General features: G+C 45.1%; 3 protein-coding genes across 3 annotated transcripts in view; 2 read left to right on the forward strand and 1 right to left on the reverse strand.

Annotated features, from left to right (window-relative positions):
• The window catches only part of LOC120894372 (protein similar), a 113,677-nt gene extending 104,584 nt beyond the window's left edge, over window positions 1-9,093 (forward strand). Inside the window, exons 11-12 of the mRNA XM_040296903.1 lie at window positions 6,674-6,776; window positions 6,857-9,093. Of these exons, the coding sequence (XP_040152837.1) occupies window positions 6,674-6,776; window positions 6,857-7,470 (717 nt within the window). The 3' untranslated portion in view covers window positions 7,471-9,093. The remainder of the gene's footprint in view (window positions 1-6,673; window positions 6,777-6,856) is intronic.
• A 96-nt stretch (window positions 9,094-9,189) lies between these two features.
• Window positions 9,190-10,801, reverse strand: LOC120894373 (DNA repair protein RAD51 homolog A). The gene is made up of 2 exons (XM_040296906.1): window positions 10,352-10,801; window positions 9,190-10,275 (listed from the first exon to the last, which is right to left on the reverse strand). Exons 1-2 carry the CDS (start codon window positions 10,436-10,438, stop codon window positions 9,343-9,345), a joined length of 1,020 nt encoding a protein of 339 aa, XP_040152840.1. The 5' UTR covers window positions 10,439-10,801; the 3' UTR covers window positions 9,190-9,342.
• A 269-nt stretch (window positions 10,802-11,070) lies between these two features.
• LOC120894673 (NAD-dependent protein deacetylase Sirt2-like) lies at window positions 11,071-15,072 on the forward strand. Its single transcript, XM_040297412.1, has 4 exons — window positions 11,071-11,895; window positions 11,976-12,332; window positions 12,424-12,803; window positions 12,877-15,072. Exons 1-4 carry the CDS (start codon window positions 11,337-11,339, stop codon window positions 13,426-13,428), a joined length of 1,848 nt encoding a protein of 615 aa, XP_040153346.1. The 5' UTR covers window positions 11,071-11,336; the 3' UTR covers window positions 13,429-15,072.
• The last annotated feature ends 10,534 nt before the right edge of the window (window positions 15,073-25,606 follow it).

Consider the following 25,606-nt stretch of genomic DNA (forward strand, 5'->3'; position numbering starts at 1 on the left):
CTTGTTTCGTAGAATCATGTAGACTAAACAACAACAATAACAACAACAAACCAACAACATGTCCATCTTTGTGTAGGGCGTACACTTGCACTTCCTTCAAAACCATCATTAGTAACCCCATTGGCTAGGATCACTCAACTAGAGGCGTACGTTGTAATAATGGTAATGAATGCATGATGTCACCTCCTAAGCGTTTAGAGCGAGTGACGTGCGGTCGTGACGATTTATGGCAGCAGTACACTATTATCAGTGATATATTTAAGCGGAATATTATCCTACAATCGTGTAATTGGCGATCATAACTATTAAGGCATCACACTCCGTAGAGTTCGTGGACCGGCCTCCTCTGACAAAAAAAAAGGCGCAAAAGGAAGAAAATGAACCTCACGCAACAAGGCGATGCAAATGGAAAAGTTCAAACTTTGTGCAAACAAAACTATTACATATATACACATTAAATGCATGCATGCACACACTACTGCAAGAGCGAGATGAGAATATGAAAAAGGTGTAAAAATCTCCCCAACTAGGGGTGGACACGACGTGACACGGACCTTTTTTTTGCAATGATCGTTCTATTCCGACTGATGTGTGTGTGGATGCAATTGCGGTAGTTTGCGATCACTCAGTTCCCCCTTTTGAACACGAAACCAATCGCAGCGGTACAAAACGGTTGGGAGAGAGAGAGACGGTAGGGAAATGGGAAAAGGTAAATCGTTGAGAGCAAGCAAAAGTGAATAGTTGTGGTGTTGATTGTTGGCAATTATGGTTAGGATAGCATATGATATGCGCAGGAAGAGAGCAGATATATACATATAGATGTAGCAAAATGGTGGTATTGTTAAGTGCAAACAGTGGCAAAATGGAAACGAAACATGCTTATGCGGGAACGAGACACCGATATATACACATACATATACAAGGGATACAGAAAAGAAAGCACACCAAAATGCTGCAGTGTTGTTTGTTTAAGTGTTGTTTACATCTAAAGTGGCTAACGAAGGGAAAGATGAGGATGGGAAACGGAAGGGTAGAGGGAGCAGAAGGGGGATGGGGGAGTTTCGGAAACATAAAATCCGACTATATATAACACCACGGAAAAAAGGGGAGCGGAATGGAAGACGGTGGCAAAAACAACCAAGAACGGCGGGTGCAGAAGCATGTACGGCACATGGCAATGCATGCCAACATTAGTCAAATTATAGCATTAAAAAAGCGTGAAGGAAAAGTAAAACAATAACGCACACACAACTTTCCTAGTTATTGTTTTCCCAACTTCTCTCCTACCTTCATAACACACCGGTAGCCCATATACCCGCATCTCTTATCTAAATTGATAATTAAAAGCTGTCAAGCAATAATACCTCACTCCTCAGTACAAATCAATTCAGTTGTTGGGTAAGAATGCCATTTTAAACAATACAAAAACAACACTAGTACAATTAGTTGATGAAGATAGTTTGGCAATTTTAGAAAGCAACGTGTTGTTTACTGTCCGTTTGAACATTTGTTTTTTACAGAAACACGCAGACAGTTATTATCAAGAGTAATATTTAAAAAAAAACTGAATTTAACACAAAATAAATGAATACCTCTACATCAACTTCACGTTAAGTGATTGTTTTATCCTTCACTTCACAAAACACAGTATATTTAAAACAGAAAAAAAACAAATGCAAAGAAAAAGACGTAAATTTTACACTTTGGTGCAAACAGCAAAAAGAAACCCAAAATCAAAACAGAACTGATTAGGCAAGTCAAGGCAAAGTGAAGGCGTTTGTATAGAATCGCAAAACGGTTGTTTTATTGTTGTATATATTGTATGTATGTATATGTGGTACAGGAACGAAATGTATTGTTAAAGTCTGGATTTTTTGCGGAACATTTGAACGCGTTTGTTGGTGGCAGAGTGCGAGCGGCCGCGAGAGGTTCTAGGAATTCTCTTTTTTTTATTTTCTTTGGAACATCCCGGTACAGTGCGGTTTTGAGGCAAGAGACAAGCGGCAACAATGGGCGTATCGGGGGCCTATTGCAGTGCGTAGTCATTTTTGACCGCCCGAGGGGTTCAAGTGAATCATTTTGATCACGTTTTGACAACCAGCAAAATACACACTCATTTTACCACTCTCGTTCCACGCGGTGGCACATCTTTCGGCCGTTGAGATAATGGCTTCTAGGGGGAGGGGTAAATATCGTTAAAACCAATCGCTTAGCGAAACAATAAAACCGTATAGAAACAACCACCGAAAACAGTGTGCGAACGGGAAGAACAGAACAGAGAGTAGGAGCGAAGTGACCGTTTTGTAAGGCCCCGGAATGCAATTAATGGTGCAACGAATGGTTCGCTAGGCGTGAATAAATCAAGCTTTCCGTCCCTCTGGTTAGGATTTTCACCGTTTTACTTCGCACATTCAACAACAGGAGAGAATGTGCATCATTTGTAGGTCATTCGTGTTCGTTCTGATTCTTATACTACGCTGTTTACGTCCCACTATTCTCTTGGTATTAGTTTTGGGTTATTGTTGCTTATTTGTTTGCCTAAAACAGCAATACAGCTAAGGTTCGAACAATCGTATGTAACTCTTTAAGGTATTATAAAATACATAGTTGAACAGTTTATTCTTAACCGTAGCCTAACCCCGTATTGAACGTAACTCCCAGCATGAATGTATATGGTATGTAACTTTTCTGATGCCAGTGTTGTGTAAGATACCTAAAATACTCTAGCATTGTAGAGGACACAGTTGTTGTAAGAGCCTGCAACGGTCCACGTGCTATGGGCGCAATATCGATCCATCAGCAATTTAAATGTCACCACAATTGGTACGCTAAAATCAAATTAAAAGAGTTGTAGCATGACAAAAGTTACTACATTTACGAAGTAAAATAAAGGTAAACACATTCACTTACATCATACACACATCTACGCACACACATCCACAAACACACACACACACACACACGTACTCATCATCGATCGGAACTGAGCGACGTAAGCCACTTTCTTACTCGCAAAGCTAAGTCAACAGGTTGGCGCGAAATGATAATATATAATATATACATACATGGCTACATGTGACACACCCGTATCGAGCAGCAGCTCATGCAAATTATTCTCCCCTCCCCCAAAAGACTTAAGAGAAGAAAAAACTAATCATACATTAGTCGTGTAAGAAATGCAAAATTAAATGCATTTGGTGAAAATTTTACCCTAAGCGAACGAAGCAAAAAAAAGACAGAGAAGAGAAACAAAATAAACGAACACTAAAAACATGGCAATGTAAACGTAAGCAACCAACCGACGAGAGTAAAAAAAACACAAAACAACAAATAAACTATGCAATAAACGGATTTAACATTAAGAAAATCTAAAAGGAAAAAAGTAATACAATGTGGACAGAAAACAAACGAAGAAAATGCAACACAGGAGCGACACAATGAAAAACCGACACAAAAAAAGCAATCGAATAGCATACAAAAAAAGGGTACCACTACCACCCAACCACTACCACAGAGGAGGGATTCATCACAAACGAAACGGGGGTTCGGTGTGAGTGCAGTGTAGTATAACGTACGAATTAATAATATCCGCTATTTTGAAGCATAATACATACATCCACTTACGCTACTCAATCGAGAACTTATCCTGTTAGAGGTTTTGCGAGAACAAACAAAAAATCCGGACAGAAAACGCTAGATAAGCTCAGCTGAAATGTGCATGTGTCAGTACGAAGGGAGGGGAGGAGTCAGGGAACGGGGTGTTTAGGGATAGAGAGCGAGCAAAAAGGATACATGTAAACAATGTGTGTAGGACTACGCTCTGTACTGGCGGCGCTCTGTGGGGCTGTGGAAGCGACGGGACTGAATGAAAGAAAATCCGTTAAATAAACGAACCGAAGCAAAGTGATCCAAAATGGTGTCCAATATCTGGTGTTGTTCTTTCTCTTCCGATCAAATTTGAGCATGTTTTTTGTACTATTTTTTTTTTAATTTTGTTGTATAAATTTTCAACCTCCTGTAGCAGCAGCAGCAGCAGCAGCACACAACCACTAATACTGTGTCCTAATCCGTCAATTGAGATGCATTAGGCAAATCGTTGACCCTAAAGCGATGCGTCCTTTGATAGACATTTCACTGAGTGAGAAAGAAAGAGAACGAGAGAACGGGGGAGGAAGCGTGGAGAAAAATGTAGGTCATGTAACCAGACACGCTAAAACGAGCCTCCGACGTGAATGGGGTCAACGGCAACACAATCCATCATGCCTACCACATTAATCCATCTCCGTTTGGTGATGCCTTTGTGCTCACCATCATCACCATCAGCCACTGCAGGACAAAGTGTCCTGCAGTGTTACACCATTTCTAAGCTAAGCAAACATACGCAATGGAGCGTTTCAACTGTTGACGTTTCAATGTTTTGTGATTGTTTTTTTCCTCCTCGTGATCAATATTTGCCAGTGGCATGGAGGGGCATGCGAGAAGGATGAAGAAAAGGCAACTGATGACGTCGTACGCTGACGTCACGCTGACGGATCGTGCATCCTTTTCTTTTTTTTTTTTTTTGTTCGTCCCTCTCCGGTATGATGGAACAACAAACAAACACACTGGCAAAAGTAAGCCATGAAGTGCTGCAGCGGAATGGAGCGAAATTTGCGAGAGAAAATGAGCGTTCGATTTTCCATCTCTCAAACATTTGTTCTCTCAGTTTTCCCGTCCACTCGCTTCGGCGCCTTTTCCCTTTCACATAGGGAAGAACACGTGTAAACAGTTGAGCGTGAACAGTGAAAGTCAGCACAGTCCGTGCTCTCGTTTTGTTCCACTGACCTATGTGCATGTGCGTTATGTAAGATACGACGGCGATGTTATCGGTAATGCTTCCATCGGCCGTCGGGTGGACTACGGAACAAAAAAAACCTACCGTTTCATGCCACCTTGAAAGGATGTTGAACTTTGCCACGTGCAGGCAGTTAGGCTGCTTTATTGCGCCTGCCTCTTTTTACCTTTGTTGGGCCCTCTGTTGGGCGGGCAATGTGTGGGGTATGGGTTCCGGATGTGAACCGCTTTTTATTGTCTGCCAATGTGGAGCCTTGGGAAAAACTCAGATAGATAGGATTCTTGTAGCATGAATACCTTTTTTTACGTTTTGAAGATAGTTTTTCTTTTAGTTGAGGAAAATATCGCAACGCTTGTTGGCGAATATTATTAAAAAAAAAGAGTATCATAAAATCGATGTATGTACGTACAGGTAGTTCTCGAGATTCACCGTAGCTCTTATACGCGGTTTCGGAGATGCACGGTTTTCTAAACTTGACAGTTTTTTTTAGCAAATTGTACTGATTTGAAATGCGAAATAAATTTCGATCTGGTCGAATTCTATAATTCTTTCAAGAAGGTTAAAAAATGTAAATTACAGTAAGAATTATACATCAAATAATCAATTTATTGGCTAAACATATCACATTAGGCAAAATTATTCGTAAAGTCTAAAAAAGTGATATTTTTGCTAGACATAATAAAATTCGACTTACGCTGAAACTCGACATATTTTAGTGTATTTCGGGGACTGTAATTTGTTTTGGACAAGATTGTAATTTTGCCATTGTGCGTGCTACTTGGGATGTATTTTCCTGCATTAAATATAATTGATTTGAATGATTGGAAATCATTCGTCTGCATTTACCAGACGTCTGATATAAACGTTGAGAATTGAAGCCAATTAAAAATGTTTTGCATATTTTTTTCGTTCAAAACATTGCCGTTTTTTTGTAATTTTACATTGGAAATAGACAAAATTCAACTTGCTTAATATTAAACATTTACTTCCTTTTCAATACTATACTGGGGTAAGAATTAGATGTCAGATCATCTTCAAAAATCAGTTCATAAACATACATACATACAATTTTACAGAGCAGTCAAAGATGACATTCTTTGTTTTGATTATGAATGTAAACTTTACATGATTAACTAAAAGGATAATTTCGTATGTGTAGCTGCTGCATTTTTATGTTATGGAAGCTACAAATCAAACAAAATAGAACATTTTCTTAGTTCCAATAACTTCTTCGTATTTGCTACGACTACAGTAGTAGTCCTGCCCTACTTAAGCCACAGATATGGTTAGCCGTCTGGTGATTGGATGGTGTGCCCGAGTGACTGAGCGTTATTCACATAATAGGATTACCAGAAGACCTCCGTTCCAATCCAGTAATTTAAACTATTTTGCGGCATGGCGTATTACCATACGGTTGGCGCATGGGCTCGACCTAGATCGGAATAGTTTCCATACAGTTTCAATAACACGCAAGCAAAAATTTCTTATATTGTCGCCTATAATCATGCAATAATTTAAAAGTTGTCATTAGCTGCAATTTTTCAAAGCAAATCTCCATGGCTTAGGCAAAATAATATGGGAAAATCTCACAGAAACGTTTCGAATGTAATATTGCGTAAAAATCAGAAGATATTTAAAACTTCACTATCGACAAACAGAACTACCCTTGCTAGGATCAACATTAAATGTGCTGTGCTGCGTACTTTAATGATTTTACAAAAAATGCTCAAATTTGAAAAGGAAGTAGAAAAAAACCCCCTACAATTGGATCATCTTGACTCGCGCGTTCTCGTCCAGTTGCACAAACTTACCTTTGGCTTGTTTGGTTTCATTTCCCAGAAAACCATTCCCCTGACACCACCGGAAATACTGATCGAGAACACGGGCATCGTAGAGCTTTCGTCCGATGGCAACACCGCCCGTCCTGACATGCTGTTCAATCGTAAGTATCTTCATTAAAAAAAGCATAGTGCGTAAATCGCAGTTACTCACACTATAACCACTCCCTTATTTCCCCTCCAGTTGGCGATGAGGACGATAATGGCGTGCTGTTCAGCTCGACCAATCCACTGATCGGTGGACAAGCACCACTGAACGATGCACTCGCACGTCCACTCACAATTCAGACGGAGCAGCAGCACGGCACGGCTTCCGGTGCTGAGCGTGGCTGTACCCCGGCCCAAGGACCGATCGGTGGTACACCCGGAAAGCTGTTCGGTGGTAGTGGCGCTTCAGCAACAGCCCCCAACAGCCAATTTTCCATGCTCGTTTCGCCCAGCCTACTGACACCGACCGACCTGGAGATATGGCGCGCCATCCAGCAGGGTCAGCTCGATCCGAAGAAGATTCCCTCCGGGTACGGGAGTGGTACGGCCGTCGGGGCAGCAGGACTCATCCCGAAGTCTCTGTCCAGCACACCGACCGCACAGCTGCTGTCGGCCGCCGACCTGCTCGGGGGCGATTGTGCCGGCGCTAATCTGCTCGCCGAACTAGAAAACGAGCTAGTAGGCGGTGGCGCTGCTGGAGGTTTGTCAGATGTCGGCACGGGATCGAACAACGGTCGCAACGCAGCCTTTCGCACGATTGCTGCCACCGAGGAGGAGGGAGCGTTGCTGCAGCAGGGCATGCTGATTTGATTGATGGAGTCATTTTAAGCCCCCTTGTTTTACGTATTTCGTTGTTCACTCTTCACACTTTGGCATTTCTTTCGTGGGGTTTCTTGTTTTGCATTCTGAGTTTTTATTCCGATTACCATTAGCCTGATAAGCCATTTCAATCTTTTCGAACGGGTAATTTTTTCTCTTTTTTTTACTATTATTTCCATATAACCGGTAGTCGTAGAGAACAAGCACCGAGCAGAGCAGAGCAGTGCAAGAGAGTGGTACAATCTCGAAAATGCATTCATTCTCCACAGAGACATGTGGCGATCGTAGGTTTCAGAAATTAAAAAGTTTGCACAATTTTCAGTAATATAGTAATATTTTAGCATGGAATGTGTTGAAAAACTCTTGAAAACAAAAGAGAAAAAAAACAGATAAAATCAAACAAACTGGAAAACGAAACAAATCTACCTTCAAAAAAAGGTAAAAAATAGCAAACTGAATTAAGTTTAGCAAGGTTTCATAGAAGAAGAAGAAGAAAAACAGAGTTAAGAAAAGAGCTTATCAAATGAAATGAGAAAAAATAGATACCAATACAAGGTGCAACAACTGCTAACAGATCGGTTAGATATTCTTCAACAAAAACTATAACAATTTTGTGTGTGTGTCTTTTTTTTGTTTGTACGTAAAAGTATTACATTGAACAAATTAGTTCACTTAAAGATACTTTCACATATTTTATATCAACATTTGGTTCCATTTCCGATTATCATGCAACTTTGCAAGTCTTTAAACACACACACAAACAAGTAAATACCAGCAACAGTACAATACAAATCGAGCACTTGTAAACTTGAAACAAAGCCACAACTAGCAAGTAAGAAGACTACGTAACAGATAAACTGTGCAGTTTTATAATATCGTCTAAACTAATCGACAAAACAAACAATGGCAAATACAAATGACATGCAGTTAAAACTTTCAGCCGACAGACCGACACACTGTTAGCGTAGCGAAAACAGAAATGTGGAAAAAGGACAGTGAACAAAGAGTACAACTTTATATCGGTGTAGTAATCAGTAACTAATCAGCTCCACAAGTGTGTGTGTGTGTATGTAGCGTGTGTGTAGTGTTCCGACGTAAAGAGCATAAGTCTCCAATCAATCCAATACGGTATCAAATTTAACCCCAAAAAAGGGGAATTCAAAATTTTACCAATTTAACTATTTTCTAGACAGTAATTTGGCACCGTTTTTGTCTTTTTTTGGGTTTGGTATATGTTATGTTATGCACAAAACTGTATGCAACAATTATTATGCACTACACACACCACTGCAAGCTGCAGCTCGTGTGGTTAAGCTAATTATGTGTAGATGTGTATGTAGATTCATAAGATGGTGGTAGAAAATTATATTTTTCGCTTTATAGATGTTTCACGTTATATGTTTTCCCTTCTTCTAATTTCTACGCGGCAATGTATGCACGAAATGTTTGATTTGATGAAATATTTCTTTACCCAAGCCACTTTGTGGCGGATTAAAGAACGATTGAAATTACCTCTTCACACTGCAACGACCGCGTTTAAATGAAACTATTTTTTTGATAGCCCTTCTATGTGTAAACATTACTATTTAGGAATAAAGATGAACAGGTTAAAAATGGGTATTTTTCTTCATCAAGAACCAAGACAAGATATCACAATAGGGAGTTTTCTTTCCAACTAGCTAACCGAGCCCAAAATCAAAACAAGAGCCATTGGTAAAAAATAGTGTCGTTATGTATTACATTTATCGAGGTGTAACAAGTAATTGGATGTGCTTTCCTATCTAAAAATATCCCACTCCTTTTGCTGCGCTCCCCCGAATCGCCCTTTAGCTCCACACCGGCAAAGACGATCAGTACAGCCGCTCACTCCTTCACATCCCCTATTCCGTCCGGATTGATCGCGAACGTGGCTTCGCCCTCCGCCAGGCACGGTGAGTCGTAGATTTTACAGATTCTCGATTCGCCCCGACCCTTCCGCATGTACAGGCGGGTGGTAGACGCGTGCGCTATGATGTTTCCACCGATCGGTTTCTTCGGATCCGGATTAAACATGGCCGCACCGTCCACCTGCGCCACGACCTGGTTCGTAATCAGCACCGCCACCCCGAACTCGTCCGCCAGCCGCAGCAGCATGCGCAGAAACTTCGCCAAATGCGTTTGCCGAGCCGCCAGCTCGCCCCGCCCACTGTAATCGGTCCGGTACAGGCTGGTCGCACTGTCCACTATGATGAGCGCGTAGCGCGATTCCGCCATCATAGCCGACGCTACCATCAGCAGATGCATCTGGTGGTCGGTGTTGTACGCTCTCGCGTACGCCACATTGTCCAGCACGTCCGCGCCGACCAGCTTGTAGCGCTCGGCCGTAGCAAGCAGCCGCTCCGGTCGAAACGTGCCCTCCGTATCGATGTACAAACATTTGCCCTCGCCACCGTTCTGACTGACCGGCAGCTGGCAGGTTACGGCGAGCGTGTGGCACAGCTGCGTCTTGCCGGTACGAAACTCGCCGAATATTTCCGTAATGCTGCCAGTTTCGATACCACCGCCGAGCAGTTTGTCCAGCTCTTTCGACCCGGTAGTGAGCTGAATGATTTCCGACCGCTTCTGGTGATACTCGGTGGCCGTTGTAAAGCCCATCGGGACGTGTTTCGTCGCTTCCTGGAGAATTTTATCCGCCTTCGCCTCCGAGATGCCTTTGATTGCGAGCAGCTGCTTTTTGGGCGCATACGCTACCGCTTCGACCGTGTGAAAGCCGGCTTCGGCAAGCTTTTTAATGTCCCCGTTTGTGATGCCATTACCCTACGGAGGAAGAAACATATGGTTCATACATACGCACGGGACCGTGGACAACAGGGGGCCGCTCATTTACACATACCTCCAGCTTTCCGATCAGCAGTGGACCATAGTCTTCCTCCTCCTCCACCGTCGAAGCCGACTGTAGGGACTTTTCCATCTGAGCCATGGTTTTAGTTAAATATTCGAAGACGCTGGTGCTGTGATGTTGTGGTTACTTTTTAAATGATGTTCAGCACTTTTGTTTTGGTCCCGCAACAACAATATTCCGGTGATTTGGCGCACTTTATTACGTTGGCACTTTGACACTTGCTAATCTTGTGCGAACAGGCACACAGTCCACAGGCACACGAATCTTCCAAAATTGAAACTTTTCTTGGCAATCTTGCGATAAATTGCGCTTTATTTGTACTGCGCTCTGTAAAATGGAAACTTTTTCAAACACCAGCCAAGTTGCTCAAATCGAAAATGTACATGTTTTTACGGGAATCAAGCTCCTTTGACAGCCAGCAGCGACAAGCGAAGCCGACTGGAAATGTAAACAAAAGCGGGTTTTTTTTCATAATTTCCCTATTTTTTTAAATATTTCCGTCGAAAGCGATAAAATTCTTTAAAAAAATGTCCTAACCAATTTCTAAGAAAACTGACAAAAGTCCTCCCCCTGAAAAGTCTAGAAATTGTGCCGCATCATGTTCATTTTGTCATCCACGATACCATTGGAAGCGCGCTTATCGCGCAATAAGCGCCACGCTACGCCGATGGCAACACTGCCGCAACCTGTCACCACAGAAAAGAACGACGAAGAAAGACGAAAATATTCGCTTGTGGTTGGTTGACGTTTGCGTTTGGGTTCGCTTGCCTGGTGCCCATCGAAAAAGTGTTTGCATTCCCTCCGTCGTGCACTTTCTTTGTCGCTGGCTGCGAAAACAGTGCTAGGTGCATTGGCATCCGCCACCGGGAAGCTCCCCGCCGCCGTGTCCGCGTTCGAGCAGTTGCATACCACCGTCCGAACGCTCTCCGAGGGTGTGCGCCGATTCGCTGTCGGGGGCCGACGACGCACAGTTGGTATGTCCCAGGAGGAGCACCCAGCAATCGCTGCGGCTCCATCCCTTCCGCACCTTGCACCGATGCTGCAGTGCATTGGCGCGGGGGGCGGTGAGACGGATGGCGATCCAACGGCAACACTGGCCGCGGCAGCAGCGGCCGCATCGACCGCGTCCGCTATCGCAGGTGTATCCGTTGCGCTGACGGAGCCTGCGTCGGATCCCACCATCACGCCGCTCGGTCCATCGCCGCCAGCCTCGATCGTGAACGGTGCCGTGGGGCCCGAAGTAGCCGCCGCTGCCGCCGTCGGCGCGTTGCCAGACTTCCAGCACTACGACGAAAGCGAGGACGATGCGGAGGATCCGTACCATTCAGAGTCGATCAGCATCGAGCGAATACGGCAGTATCTGTCCGACAAGCTCGGTTTCCATACGGGGGACGGGTTCGAGAATGAGAACGGTTCGGGTGGCGCTGCCCGACGGCGGGTGCTGGAAACGGTCGACATTGACGGTGTGCTAAAGCACTGGAAGAGTGGAGGCTTCAAGAAGATCGTCACCATGGTCGGTGCCGGTATATCAACCTGTGAGTCCGTCCTGTAGCTTCCAAACAACGCCACAAAATGCAATCCCATTTGACTGTGTTTTCTTTGCTTCGTTTTACAGCCGCTGGCATTCCAGACTTTCGCTCGCCCAACACGGGACTGTACAACAATTTGATGAAGTACAACCTGCCGTACCCGCAGGCCATCTTTGAGCTGGAGTATCTGCACCAGAACCCGAAACCGTTCTTCACGCTCGCCAAGGAGCTCTACCCGGGCACGTTCAAACCGACACCGTCGCACTACTTCGTCCGGCTGCTCGAGCAGAAGGGTTTGCTGGTGCGCCACTACACGCAGAACATTGACACGCTGGAACGTATCGCTGGCATTCCGGAGGATAAGATAGTGGAGGCGCACGGCACATTCTACACCAACCACTGTCTGGAGTGCAAGATCGCGTACAGCTTGGAGTTTGTAAAAGGTAAGGACCGCCAGCTAATAATACATAATCAAACTGCGAACTCTTTTTTTAATCTCATCGCATCGTTTCTTTGCTCCCTCACTGTATAAAGAGAAAATTTTCGCCGACGAAGTCCCGACCTGCCCGTGCGGTGGCGTGATCAAACCGGACATCGTGTTCTTTGGCGAGGGTCTGCCGGAGCGGTTTCACATGCTGCCCCACCAGGACTTTGCCGAGTGCGATCTGCTGATCATCATGGGCACGTCGCTAACGGTGCAACCGTTCGCCTCCCTGGTCGAGTACGTCAACGACGATTGCGTCCGGTTGCTGATCAACCGGGATAAGGTCGGGTGCAACAGTTTCGGCTTCCTCCGCTCGATGGTGTTCGGCGAGGGGCTGTGCTTCGATCTGCCCGGCAATCGGCGTGACGTCGCCTGGACGGGTAACTGTGACGATGGGTGCTTCTTCTTAGCCGACCAGCTCGGATGGGGTGTAAGTAGGCCAACCGTCGGTGAACGACCCGTAACGCCTTGTCCTAACATTCTTTGCTCCCTTGTTTTCCCAGGATGAGTTGCGAAAGTTGGTCGAAACGGAGCACGCAAAGATAAAACCGATTCGACCAATTCCCACGAACGCAATAGCAGTGCCGGACGGCACGGTCGTTGATATGGAACCGACCACAGACATTCACCATACCGACGATCACTGTCTGGTGGACGATGCGGAATGTTTGCTGCCGGAGGACGAACACTTTAACGATGTTGCCGATGGTCTTTCAGGGCAGGCCGGTGGTGTGGTGGTGTGTGCCGGCACCGGTGTTGATGACAGCGAGGGAAGCGTCCAAGCAATGGCCACCGATCCGCACCACGACCACGATGAACCGGCCGTGCTAGAGCCACATCATCCCAACCATCCTCATCACCATCATCATCATACTACGGAACCGAATAGCCATCATCATCATCATGCACAGCTGCACCATCATCATGCCCATCATCAGCATCATCCCGAGCAGCAGCACCAGCAGCAGCACGAAAAGATGGAGGAGCATCATGACGATGAGGAGGTGGTGGTCGAGCAGCACCCGAAGACGACGACGATGGAAGATAAAACTTAACTCCAAAAGCTACTCCAACGGGGTAAGAAGAGGGGTCAGTCGCTGCAATAGCTGCATGCACGATACACAAACACACCCCCACACCCACACCTTAACAAAGAAATGCTGCGATGCGAAGAGCAAAACGCTTCCACAATTTACCACAAAACGAAACACGCGTCGGAGCAGAAAACAGATAAGTAAACATCAATCCCTTCTTACAACTTTATTCCATTTTTCCGCGATACGCTTTCGAGAAGTCAAGTCCTCCCCAACACGTTTGGTCCTTGGCTACAAACACTAGAAATTTTGCTCCCTTTTTAAAGAACAGCACCACATACCACATGCTAATTTCAGTTTTTAACAAAAGCCGAAATTAAAGATTAAGACACACATACACACAAAAACAAGAAAAACAAAACAACAAACCGACGACAACTGTCCCTAAAACACGATCGCGATTGAAATGAATATACATAGGATTAAATCAAAGAATTAGGGGAGTCAAACGGGATAAGAGAGAGAGAGAGAGAGAGAGAGAGAGAGAGAGAGAGAGAGAGAGAGAGAGAGAGATATTTAAGGATTCTTTAGCAAAGATTAAGCGTTTTTCGTGTGTCTCTCCATACTTGGGAAGCTTACCGAAAAGGTTATATTTTTACACACGCACTCCAATTCGATTCTATTTCGGTTCTAAAATATTGTTTTTTGCATTACATCGCCGTCGTTATGTATGGGTTTTGCCGTTCAATGTGTACTGAACAGTTCAAATTGCCTTGCATTGGTAGCGATCGTTCTATTTAAAAAAAAACAGGATTTTGGCGGGCCACCACCTTTCTACAGCTCTGCGTATAAGGGGGCGGCTTAGTCCCCTTTCTATATTTGATCCCATGGCGGGCTTGCTGAAGAGTCGCGTACGTACAGCTCGACGACTGTACCAAACTGAACCGATGACCAACTTTTAAACAGTTTAAGTTTATTGCAAAAAAAAATATATCATCCAATACCGTACCACTGGTCATAAAATCTTAGCCCTCCCTCCCTCCCTCCCTTGTTGTCTGAACGGAAGACGCCGCAACAACGATCAGCAAGCTTGTCCTTCGCATTATCCTTCCGACAGTTCTTGTGACATTTTAAAAATCAACTCAATCGACGATAAGTACGGAATTGGATTATGATGATGAAAAGGTAATATATTTTTTCCAGTTTCTTGCGTAAAGAATGAAAACACTCTTTATGATGGAAATAATAGGGTAGAGGTTGGGTGAGAGTTGGTGAGATTATGACAAAAAACAGGGCTGATCGAATGGGAAGCGATGGATAGTTTTTACACGGATGTAACGATAATTCAAAATTTACATAACTTCTGCTAGAACGCGTGCGCCTTTAAGCTTTTGGGTTGCGGTGGACAACAAAACTCAACGGAGAGGGTAGGCACGTGGACGTGACGGTAAAAATGCGAGAAACCAATTACACCGAAACACACACACACATACAGACAAACAAGCAAACACGTGATCGGACGAAATGGATATAAATATTTAAATAGAAGAAAGAAAACATAGCGGTATATTATTATTTCTTTATGCAGCAAACAAGCAGTCCAATTTACGACGCAACTATTTGTAATAAACCTGGGGCTAATACGAATTCTACGACAGAACTTTACTGTGCCCTGAGTTGTTGATTTTGCCGCATTACATGATGACGAACGCGAACGCGGAGCTACCTGACCGAACGACGAAATTCTTTCTCTAATACACGGTGTTTATTATGGTATAGTAATTCCTGTTTTGATTCCTGTAATTTGAATGATCACTTGCGATCATTGCAACGCGAAATCTTGCTTTTGAAGCTAATCGTAAAATCCAAGAAACCTACCCGCAGCGATTTCAAATCGAACACCGATTTGCCATGTTTGGTAACTGGAGATCATCCTACGCAGGAGCAAGCAAGCAGGAAGCTCTCCTTTCAGCTGATCCACATCTCTGATCTCTTTCTCGCTGATGCTATATTGTGTTGTTATTAAAGTGGAGAAAGCGGTAGCTGATAACGTTTCGATTGGTCGCAGCATCCCTCAAAGACAATGGCGGGAGTGAGAGAAAGGATACTCACTCTCTTCGTCATCTTTCCTCTCGTATGATAAGAGCATGTGATAAGTGCCTGGTAAGAGAGAGAGAAAGCTATAGATCCTCTCACACTAGTGGTAAGAGTGTGGATCGATAGAGGCACCTCCTGATTTGAATGATCTCCTGTTACGATGCCTGGTATTTTGGTCCGCGCTAGTGGCGTTTCGATTGGTCGCAGCATCCCTCAAAGACAGTGGCGGGAGTGAGAGAAAGGATACTCACTTTCTTCGTCATCTTTCCTCTCGTATGATAAGAGCATGTGATAAGCGCCTAGTAAGAGAGAGAGAGTAAGCTATAGATCCTCTCACACAAGTGGTGAGAGTGTGGATCGATAGAGCTACCTCCTGATTTGTATGATCTCCTGTTACGATGCCTGGTATTTTGATCCACGCTAGTAGCGTTTCGATTGGTCGCAGCATCCCTCAAAGACAGTGGCGGGAGTGAGAGAAAGGATACTCACTCTCTTCGTCATCTTTCCTCTCGTATGATAAGAGCATGTGATAAGCGCCTAGTAAGAGAGAGAGAGTAAGCTATAGATCCTCTCACACAAGTGGTGAGAGTGTGGATCGATAGAGCTACCTCCTGATTTGTATGATCTCCTGTTACGATGCCTGGTATTTTGATCCACGCTAGTAGCGTTTCGATTGGTCGCAGCATCCCTCAAAGACAGTGGCGGGAGTGAGAGAAAGGATACTCACTCTCTTCGTCATCTTTCCTCTCGTATGATAAGAGCATGTGATAAGCGCCTAGTAAGAGAGAGAGAGTAAGCTATAGATCCTCTCACACAAGTGGTGAGAGTGTGGATCGATAGAGCTACCTCCTGATTTGTATGATCTCCTGTTACGATGCCTGGTATTTTGGTCCACGCTAGTAGCGTTTCGATTGGTCGCAGCATCCCTCAAAGACAGTGGATGGAGTGAGAGAAAGGATATACACTTCGCTCGTCATCTTTCCTCTCGTATGATAAGAGTATGTGATAAGCGCCTAGTAAGAGAGAGAGAGAGAGTAAGCTATAGATCCTCTCACACAAGTGGTGAGAGTGTGGATCGATAGAGCTACCTCCTGATTTGTATGATCTCCTGTTACGATGCCTGGTATTTTGGTCCGCGCTAGTGGCGTTTCGATTGGTCGCAGCATCCCTCAAAGACAGTGGCGGGAGTGAGAGAAAGGATACTCACTTTCTTCGTCATCTTTCCTCTCGTATGATAAGAGCATGTGATAAGCGCCTAGTAAGAGAGAGAGAGAGTAAGCTATAGATCCTCTCACACAAGTGGTGAGAGTGTGGATCGATAGAGCTACCTCCTGATTTGTATGATCTCCTGTTACGATGCCTGGTATTTTGGTCCGCGCTAGTGGCGTTTCGATTGGTCGCAGCATCCCTCAAAGACAGTGGCGGGAGTGAGAGAAAGGATACTCACTTTCTTCGTCATCTTTCCTCTCGTATGATAAGAGCATGTGATAAGCGCCTAGTAAGAGAGAGAGAGTAAGCTATAGATCCTCTCACACAAGTGGTGAGAGTGTGGATCGATAGAGCTACCTCCTGATTTGTATGATCTCCTGTTACGATGCCTGGTATTTTGATCCACGCTAGTAGCGTTTCGATTGGTCGCAGCATCCCTCAAAGACAGTGGATGGAGTGAGAGAAAGGATATACACTTCGCTCGTCATCTTTCCTCTCGTATGATAAGAGCATGTGATAAGCGCCTAGTAAGAGAGAGAGAGAGTAAGCTATAGATCCTCTCACACAAGTGGTGAGAGTGTGGATCGATAGAGCTACCTCCTGATTTGTATGATCTCCTGTTACGATGCCTGGTATTTTGGTCCGCGCTAGTGGCGTTTCGATTGGTCGCAGCATCCCTCAAAGACAGTGGCGGGAGTGAGAGAAAGGATACTCACTTTCTTCGTCATCTTTCCTCTCGTATGATAAGAGCATGTGATAAGCGCCTAGTAAGAGAGAGAGAGTAAGCTATAGATCCTCTCACACAAGTGGTGAGAGTGTGGATCGATAGAGCTACCTCCTGATTTGTATGATCTCCTGTTACGATGCCTGGTATTTTGATCCACGCTAGTAGCGTTTCGATTGGTCGCAGCATCCCTCAAAGACAGTGGCGGGAGTGAGAGAAAGGATACTCACTCTCTTCGTCATCTTTCCTCTCGTATGATAAGAGCATGTGATAAGCGCCTAGTAAGAGAGAGAGAGAGTAAGCTATAGATCCTCTCACACAAGTGGTGAGAGTGTGGATCGATAGAGCTACCTCCTGATTTGTATGATCTCCTGTTACGATGCCTGGTATTTTGATCCACGCTAGTAGCGTTTCGATTGGTCGCAGCATCCCTCAAAGACAGTGGATGGAGTGAGAGAAAGGATATACACTTCGCTCGTCATCTTTCCTCTCGTATGATAAGAGTATGTGATAAGCGCCTAGTAAGAGAGAGAGAGAGAGTAATCTATAGATCCTCTCACACAAGTGGTGAGAGTATGGATCGATAGAGCTACCTCCTGATTTGTATGATCTCCTGTTACGATGCCTGGTATTTTGGTCCGCGCTAGTAGCGTTTCGATTGGTCGCAGCATCCCTCAAAGACAGTGGCGGGAGTGAGAGAAAGGATACTCACTCTCTTCGTCATCTTTCCTCTCGTATGATAAGAGCATGTGATAAGCGCCTAGTAAGAGAGAGAGAGAGTAAGCTATAGATCCTCTCACACAAGTGGTGAGAGTGTGGATCGATAGAGCTACCTCCTGATTTGTATGATCTCCTGTTACGATGCCTGGTATTTTGGTCCGCGCTAGTGGCGTTTCGATTGGTCGCAGCATCCCTCAAAGACAGTGGCGGGAGTGAGAGAAAGGATACTCACTTTCTTCGTCATCTTTCCTCTCGTATGATAAGAGCATGTGATAAGCGCCTAGTAAGAGAGAGAGAGAGTAAGCTATAGATCCTCTCACACAAGTGGTGAGAGTGTGGATCGATAGAGCTACCTCCTGATTTGTATGATCTCCTGTTACGATGCCTGGTATTTTGGTCCGCGCTAGTGGCGTTTCGATTGGTCGCAGCATCCCTCAAAGACAGTGGCGGGAGTGAGAGAAAGGATACTCACTTTCTTCGTCATCTTTCCTCTCGTATGATAAGAGCATGTGATAAGCAGCTATAGATCCTCTCACACAAGTGGTGAGAGTGTGGATCGATAGAGCTACCTCCTGATTTGTATGATCTCCTGTTACGATGCCTGGTATTTTGATCCACGCTAGTAGCGTTTCGATTGGTCGCAGCATCCCTCAAAGACAGTGGATGGAGTGAGAGAAAGGATATACACTTCGCTCGTCATCTTTCCTCTCGTATGATAAGAGCATGTGATAAGCGCCTAGTAAGAGAGAGAGAGAGTAAGCTATAGATCCTCTCACACAAGTGGTGAGAGTGTGGATCGATAGAGCTACCTCCTGATTTGTATGATCTCCTGTTACGATGCCTGGTATTTTGGTCCGCGCTAGTGGCGTTTCGATTGGTCGCAGCATCCCTCAAAGACAGTGGCGGGAGTGAGAGAAAGGATACTCACTTTCTTCGTCATCTTTCCTCTCGTATGATAAGAGCATGTGATAAGCGCCTAGTAAGAGAGAGAGAGTAAGCTATAGATCCTCTCACACAAGTGGTGAGAGTGTGGATCGATAGAGCTACCTCCTGATTTGTATGATCTCCTGTTACGATGCCTGGTATTTTGGTCCGCGCTAGTGGCGTTTCGATTGGTCGCAGCATCCCTCAAAGACAGTGGCGGGAGTGAGAGAAAGGATACTCACTTTCTTCGTCATCTTTCCTCTCGTATGATAAGAGCATGTGATAAGCGCCTAGTAAGAGAGAGAGAGAGTAAGCTATAGATCCTCTCACACAAGTGGTGAGAGTGTGGATCGATAGAGCTACCTCCTGATTTGTATGATCTCCTGTTACGATGCCTGGTATTTTGATCCACGCTAGTAGCGTTTCGATTGGTCGCAGCATCCCTCAAAGACAGTGGCGGGAGTGAGAGAAAGGATACTCACTCTCTTCGTCATCTTTCCTCTCGTATGATAAGAGCATGTGATAAGCGCCTAGTAAGAGAGAGAGAGTAAGCTATAGATCCTCTCACACAAGTGGTGAGAGTGTGGATCGATAGAGCTACCTCCTGATTTGTATGATCTCCTGTTACGATGCCTGGTATTTTGATCCACGCTAGTAGCGTTTCGATTGGTCGCAGCATCCCTCAAAGACAGTGGATGGAGTGAGAGAAAGGATATACACTTCGCTCGTCATCTTTCCTCTCGTATGATAAGAGTATGTGATAAGCGCCTAGTAAGAGAGAGAGAGTAAGCTATAGATCCTCTCACACAAGTGGTGAGAGTATGGATCGATAGAGCTACCTCCTGATTTGTATGATCTCCTGTTACGATGCCTGGTATTTTGGTCCGCGCTAGTAGCGTTTCGATTGGTCACAGCATCCCTCAAAGACAGTGGCGGGAGTGAGAGAAAGGATACTCACTCTCTTCGTCATCTTTCCTCTCGTATGATAAGAGCATGTGATAAGCGCCTAGTAAGAGAGAGAGAGAGTAAGCTATAGATCCTCTCACACAAGTGGTGAGAGTGTGGATCGATAGAGCTACCTCCTGATTTGTATGATCTCCTGTTACGATGCCTGGTATTTTGATCCACGCTAGTAGCGTTTCGATTGGTCGCAGCATCCCTCAAAGACAGTGGATGGAGTGAGAGAAAGGATATACACTTCGCTCGTCATCTTTCCTCTCGTATGATAAGAGCATGTGATAAGCGCCTAGTAAGAGAGAGAGAGAGTAAGCTATAGATCCTCTCACACAAGTGGTGAGAGTGTGGATCGATAGAGCTACCTCCTGATTTGTATGATCTCCTGTTACGATGCCTGGTATTTTGGTCCGCGCTAGTGGCGTTTCGATTGGTCGCAGCATCCCTCAAAGACAGTGGAGGGAGTGAGAGAAAGGATACTCACTTTCTTCGTCATCTTTCCTCTCGTATGATAAGAGCATGTGATAAGCGCCTAGTAAGAGAGAGAGAGAGTAAGCTATAGATCCTCTCACACAAGTGGTGAGAGTGTGGATCGATAGAGCTACCTCCTGATTTGTATGATCTCCTGTTACGATGCCTGGTATTTTGATCCACGCTAGTAGCGTTTCGATTGGTCGCAGCATCCCTCAAAGACAGTGGATGGAGTGAGAGAAAGGATATACACTTCGCTCGTCATCTTTCCTCTCGTATGATAAGAGCATGTGATAAGCGCCTAGTAAGAGAGAGAGAGAGTAAGCTATAGATCCTCTCACACAAGTGGTGAGAGTGTGGATCGATAGAGCTACCTCCTGATTTGTATGATCTCCTGTTACGATGCCTGGTATTTTGATCCACGCTAGTAGCGTTTCGATTGGTCGCAGCATCCCTCAAAGACAGTGGCGGGAGTGAGAGAAAGGATACTCACTTTCTTCGTCATCTTTCCTCTCGTATGATAAGAGCATGTGATAAGCGCCTAGTAAGAGAGAGAGAGAGTAAGCTATAGATCCTCTCACACAAGTGGTGAGAGTGTGGATCGATAGAGCTACCTCCTGATTTGTATGATCTCCTGTTACGATGCCTGGTATTTTGGTCCGCGCTAGTAGCGTTTCGATTGGTCGCAGCATCCCTCAAAGACAGTGGATGGAGTGAGAGAAAGGATACTCACTTTCTTCGTCATCTTTCCTCTCGTATGATAAGAGTATGTGATAAGCGCCTAGTAAGAGAGAGAGAGAGAGAGTAAGCTATAGATCCTCTCACACAAGTGGTGAGAGTGTGGATCGATAGAGCTACCTCCTGATTTGTATGATCTCCTGTTACGATGCCTGGTATTTTGGTCCGCGCTAGTAGCGTTTCGATTGGTCGCAGCATCCCTCAAAGACAGTGGAGGGAGTGAGAGAAAGGATACTCACTTTCTTCGTCATCTTTCCTCTCGTATGATAAGAGCATGTGATAAGCGCCTAGTAAGAGAGAGAGAGAGTAAGCTATAGATCCTCTCACACAAGTGGTGAGAGTGTGGATCGATAGAGCTACCTCCTGATTTGTATGATCTCCTGTTACGATGCCTGGTATTTTGGTCCGCGCTAGTAGCGTTTCGATTGGTCGCAGCATCCCTCAAAGACAGTGGATGGAGTGAGAGAAAGGATACTCACTTTCTTCGTCATCTTTCCTCTCGTATGATAAGAGCATGTGATAAGCGCCTAGTAAGAGAGAGAGAGAGAGAGAGTAAGCTATAGATCCTCTCACACAAGTGGTGAGAGTGTGGATCGATAGAGCTACCTCCTGATTTGTATGATCTCCTGTTACGATGCCTGGTATTTTGGTCCGCGCTAGTAGCGTTTCGATTGGTCGCAGCATCCCTCAAAGACAGTGGAGGGAGTGAGAGAAAGGATACTCACTCTCTTCGTCATCTTTCCTCTCGTATGATAAGAGCATGTGATAAGCGCCTAGTAAGAGAGAGAGAGAGAGTAAGCTATAGATCCTCTCACACTAGTGGTGAGAGTGTGGATCGATAGAGCTACCTCCTGATTTGTATGATCTCCTGTTACGATGCCTGGTATTTTGATCCACGCTAGTAGCGTTTCGATTGGTCGCAGCATCCCTCAAAGACAGTGGAGGGAGTGAGAGAAAGGATACTCACTCTCTTCGTCATCTTTCCTCTCGTATGATAAGAGCATGTGATAAGCGCCTAGTAAGAGAGAGAGAGAGAGTAAGCTATAGATCCTCTCACACAAGTGGTGAGAGTGTGGATCGATAGAGCTACCTCCTGATTTGTATGATCTCCTGTTACGATGCCTGGTATTTTGGTCCGCGCTAGTAGCGTTTCGATTGGTCACAGCATCCCTCAAAGACAGTGGATGGAGTGAGAGAAAGGATACTCACTTTCTTCGTCATCTTTCCTCTCGTATGATAAGAGTATGTGATAAGCGCCTAGTAAGAGAGAGAGAGAGAGAGAGAGTAAGCTATAGATCCTCTCACACAAGTGGTGAGAGTGTGGATCGATAGAGCTACCTCCTGATTTGTATGATCTCCTGTTACGATGCCTGGTATTTTGGTCCACGCTAGTAGCGTTTCGATTGGTCGCAGCATCCCTCAAAGACAGTGGCGGGAGTGAGAGAAAGGATACTCACTTTCTTCGTCATCTTTCCTCTCGTATGATAAGAGTATGTGATAAGCGCCTAGTAAGAGAGAGAGAGAGTAAGCTATAGATCCTCTCACACAAGTGGTGAGAGTGTGGATCGATAGAGCTACCTCCTGATTTGTATGATCTCCTGTTACGATGCCTGGTATTTTGATCCACGCTAGTAGCGTTTCGATTGGTCGCAGCATCCCTCAAAGACAGTGGATGGAGTGAGAGAAAGGATACTCACTTTCTTCGTCATCTTTCCTCTCGTATGATAAGAGCATGTGATAAGCGCCTAGTAAGAGAGAGAGAGTAAGCTATAGATCCTCTCACACGAGTGGTGAGAGTGTGGATCGATAGAGCTACCTCCTGATTTGTATGATCTCCTGTTACGATGCCTGGTATTTTGATCCACGCTAGTAGCGTTTCGATTGGTCGCAGCATCCCTCAAAGACAGTGGATGGAGTGAGAGAAAGGATATACACTTCGCTCGTCATCTTTCCTCTCGTATGATAAGAGCATGTGATAAGCGCCTAGTAAGAGAGAGCGAGAGTAAGCTATAGATCCTCTCACACAAGTGGTGAGAGTGTGGATCGATAGAGCTACCTCCTGATTTGTATGATCTCCTGTTACGATGCCTGGTATTTTGATCCACGCTAGTAGCGTTTCGATTGGTCGCAGCATCCCTCAAAGACAGTGGCGGGAGTGAGAGAAAGGATACTCACTCTCTTCGTCATCTTTCCTCTCGTATGATAAGAGCATGTGATAAGCGCCTAGTAAGAGAGAGAGAGAGTAAGCTATAGATCCTCTCACACAAGTGGTGAGAGTGTGGATCGATAGAGCTACCTCCTGATTTGTATGATCTCCTGTTACGATGCCTGGTATTTTGGTCCGCGCTGGTAGCGTTTCGATTGGTCGCAGCATCCCTCAAAGACAGTGGATGGAGTGAGAGAAAGGATACTCACTTTCTTCGTCATCTTTCCTCTCGTATGATAAGAGCATGTGATAAGCGCCTAGTAAGAGAGAGAGAGTATAGATCCTCTCACACAAGTGGTGAGAGTGTGGATCGATAGAGCTACCTCCTGATTTGTATGATCTCCTGTTACGATGCCTGGTATTTTGGTCCGCGCTAGTAGCGTTTCGATTGGTCGCAGCATCCTTCAAAGACAGTGGCGGGAGTGAGAGAAAGGATACTCACTTTCTTCGTCATCTTTCCTCTCGTATGATAAGAGCATGTGATAAGCGCCTAGTAAGAGAGAGAGAGAGTAAGCTATAGATCCTCTCACACTAGTGGTGAGAGTGTGGATCGATAGAGCTACCTCCTGATTTGTATGATCTCCTGTTACGATGCCTGGTATTTTGATCCACGCTAGTAGCGTTTCGATTGGTCGCAGCATCCCTCAAAGACAGTGGATGGAGTGAGAGAAAGGATATACACTTCGCTCGTCATCTTTCCTCTCGTATGATAAGAGTATGTGATAAGCGCCTAGTAAGAGAGAGAGAGAGAGCTATAGATCCTCTCACACAAGTGGTGAGAGTGTGGATCGATAGAGCTACCTCCTGATTTGTATGATCTCCTGTTACGATGCCTGGTATTTTGATCCACGCTAGTAGCGTTTCGATTGGTCGCAGCATCCCTCAAAGACAGTGGATGGAGTGAGAGAAAGGATATACACTTCGCTCGTCATCTTTCCTCTCGTATGATAAGAGCATGTGATAAGCGCCTAGTAAGAGAGAGAGAGAGTAAGCTATAGATCCTCTCACACAAGTGGTGAGAGTGTGGATCGATAGAGCTACCTCCTGATTTGTATGATCTCCTGTTACGATGCCTGGTATTTTGGTCCGCGCTAGTGGCGTTTCGATTGGTCGCAGCATCCCTCAAAGACAGTGGCGGGAGTGAGAGAAAGGATACTCACTTTCTTCGTCATCTTTCCTCTCGTATGATAAGAGCATGTGATAAGCGCCTAGTAAGAGAGAGAGAGAGTAAGCTATAGATCCTCTCACACAAGTGGTGAGAGTGTGGATCGATAGAGCTACCTCCTGATTTGTATGATCTCCTGTTACGATGCCTGGTATTTTGGTCCGCGCTAGTGGCGTTTCGATTGGTCGCAGCATCCCTCAAAGACAGTGGCGGGAGTGAGAGAAAGGATACTCACTTTCTTCGTCATCTTTCCTCTCGTATGATAAGAGCATGTGATAAGCGCCTAGTAAGAGAGAGAGAGAGTAAGCTATAGATCCTCTCACACAAGTGGTGAGAGTGTGGATCGATAGAGCTACCTCCTGATTTGTATGATCTCCTGTTACGATGCCTGGTATTTTGATCCACGCTAGTAGCGTTTCGATTGGTCGCAGCATCCCTCAAAGACAGTGGATGGAGTGAGAGAAAGGATACTCACTTTCTTCGTCATCTTTCCTCTCGTATGATAAGAGCATGTGATAAGCGCCTAGTAAGAGAGAGAGAGAGTAAGCTATAGATCCTCTCACACAAGTGGTGAGAGTGTGGATCGATAGAGCTACCTCCTGATTTGTATGATCTCCTGTTACGATGCCTGGTATTTTGATCCACGCTAGTAGCGTTTCGATTGGTCGCAGCATCCCTCAAAGACAGTGGATGGAGTGAGAGAAAGGATATACACTTCGCTCGTCATCTTTCCTCTCGTATGATAAGAGCATGTGATAAGCGCCTAGTAAGAGAGAGCGAGAGTAAGCTATAGATCCTCTCACACAAGTGGTGAGAGTGTGGATCGATAGAGCTACCTCCTGATTTGTATGATCTCCTGTTACGATGCCTGGTATTTTGGTCCGCGCTAGTGGCGTTTCGATTGGTCGCAGCATCCCTCAAAGACAGTGGCGGGAGTGAGAGAAAGGATACTCACTTTCTTCGTCATCTTTCCTCTCGTATGATAAGAGCA

The sequence above is a fragment of the Anopheles arabiensis genome, chromosome 2 (genome assembly GCF_016920715.1).
Source record: "Anopheles arabiensis isolate DONGOLA chromosome 2, AaraD3, whole genome shotgun sequence".
Classification (NCBI taxonomy): domain Eukaryota; kingdom Metazoa; phylum Arthropoda; class Insecta; order Diptera; family Culicidae; genus Anopheles; species Anopheles arabiensis.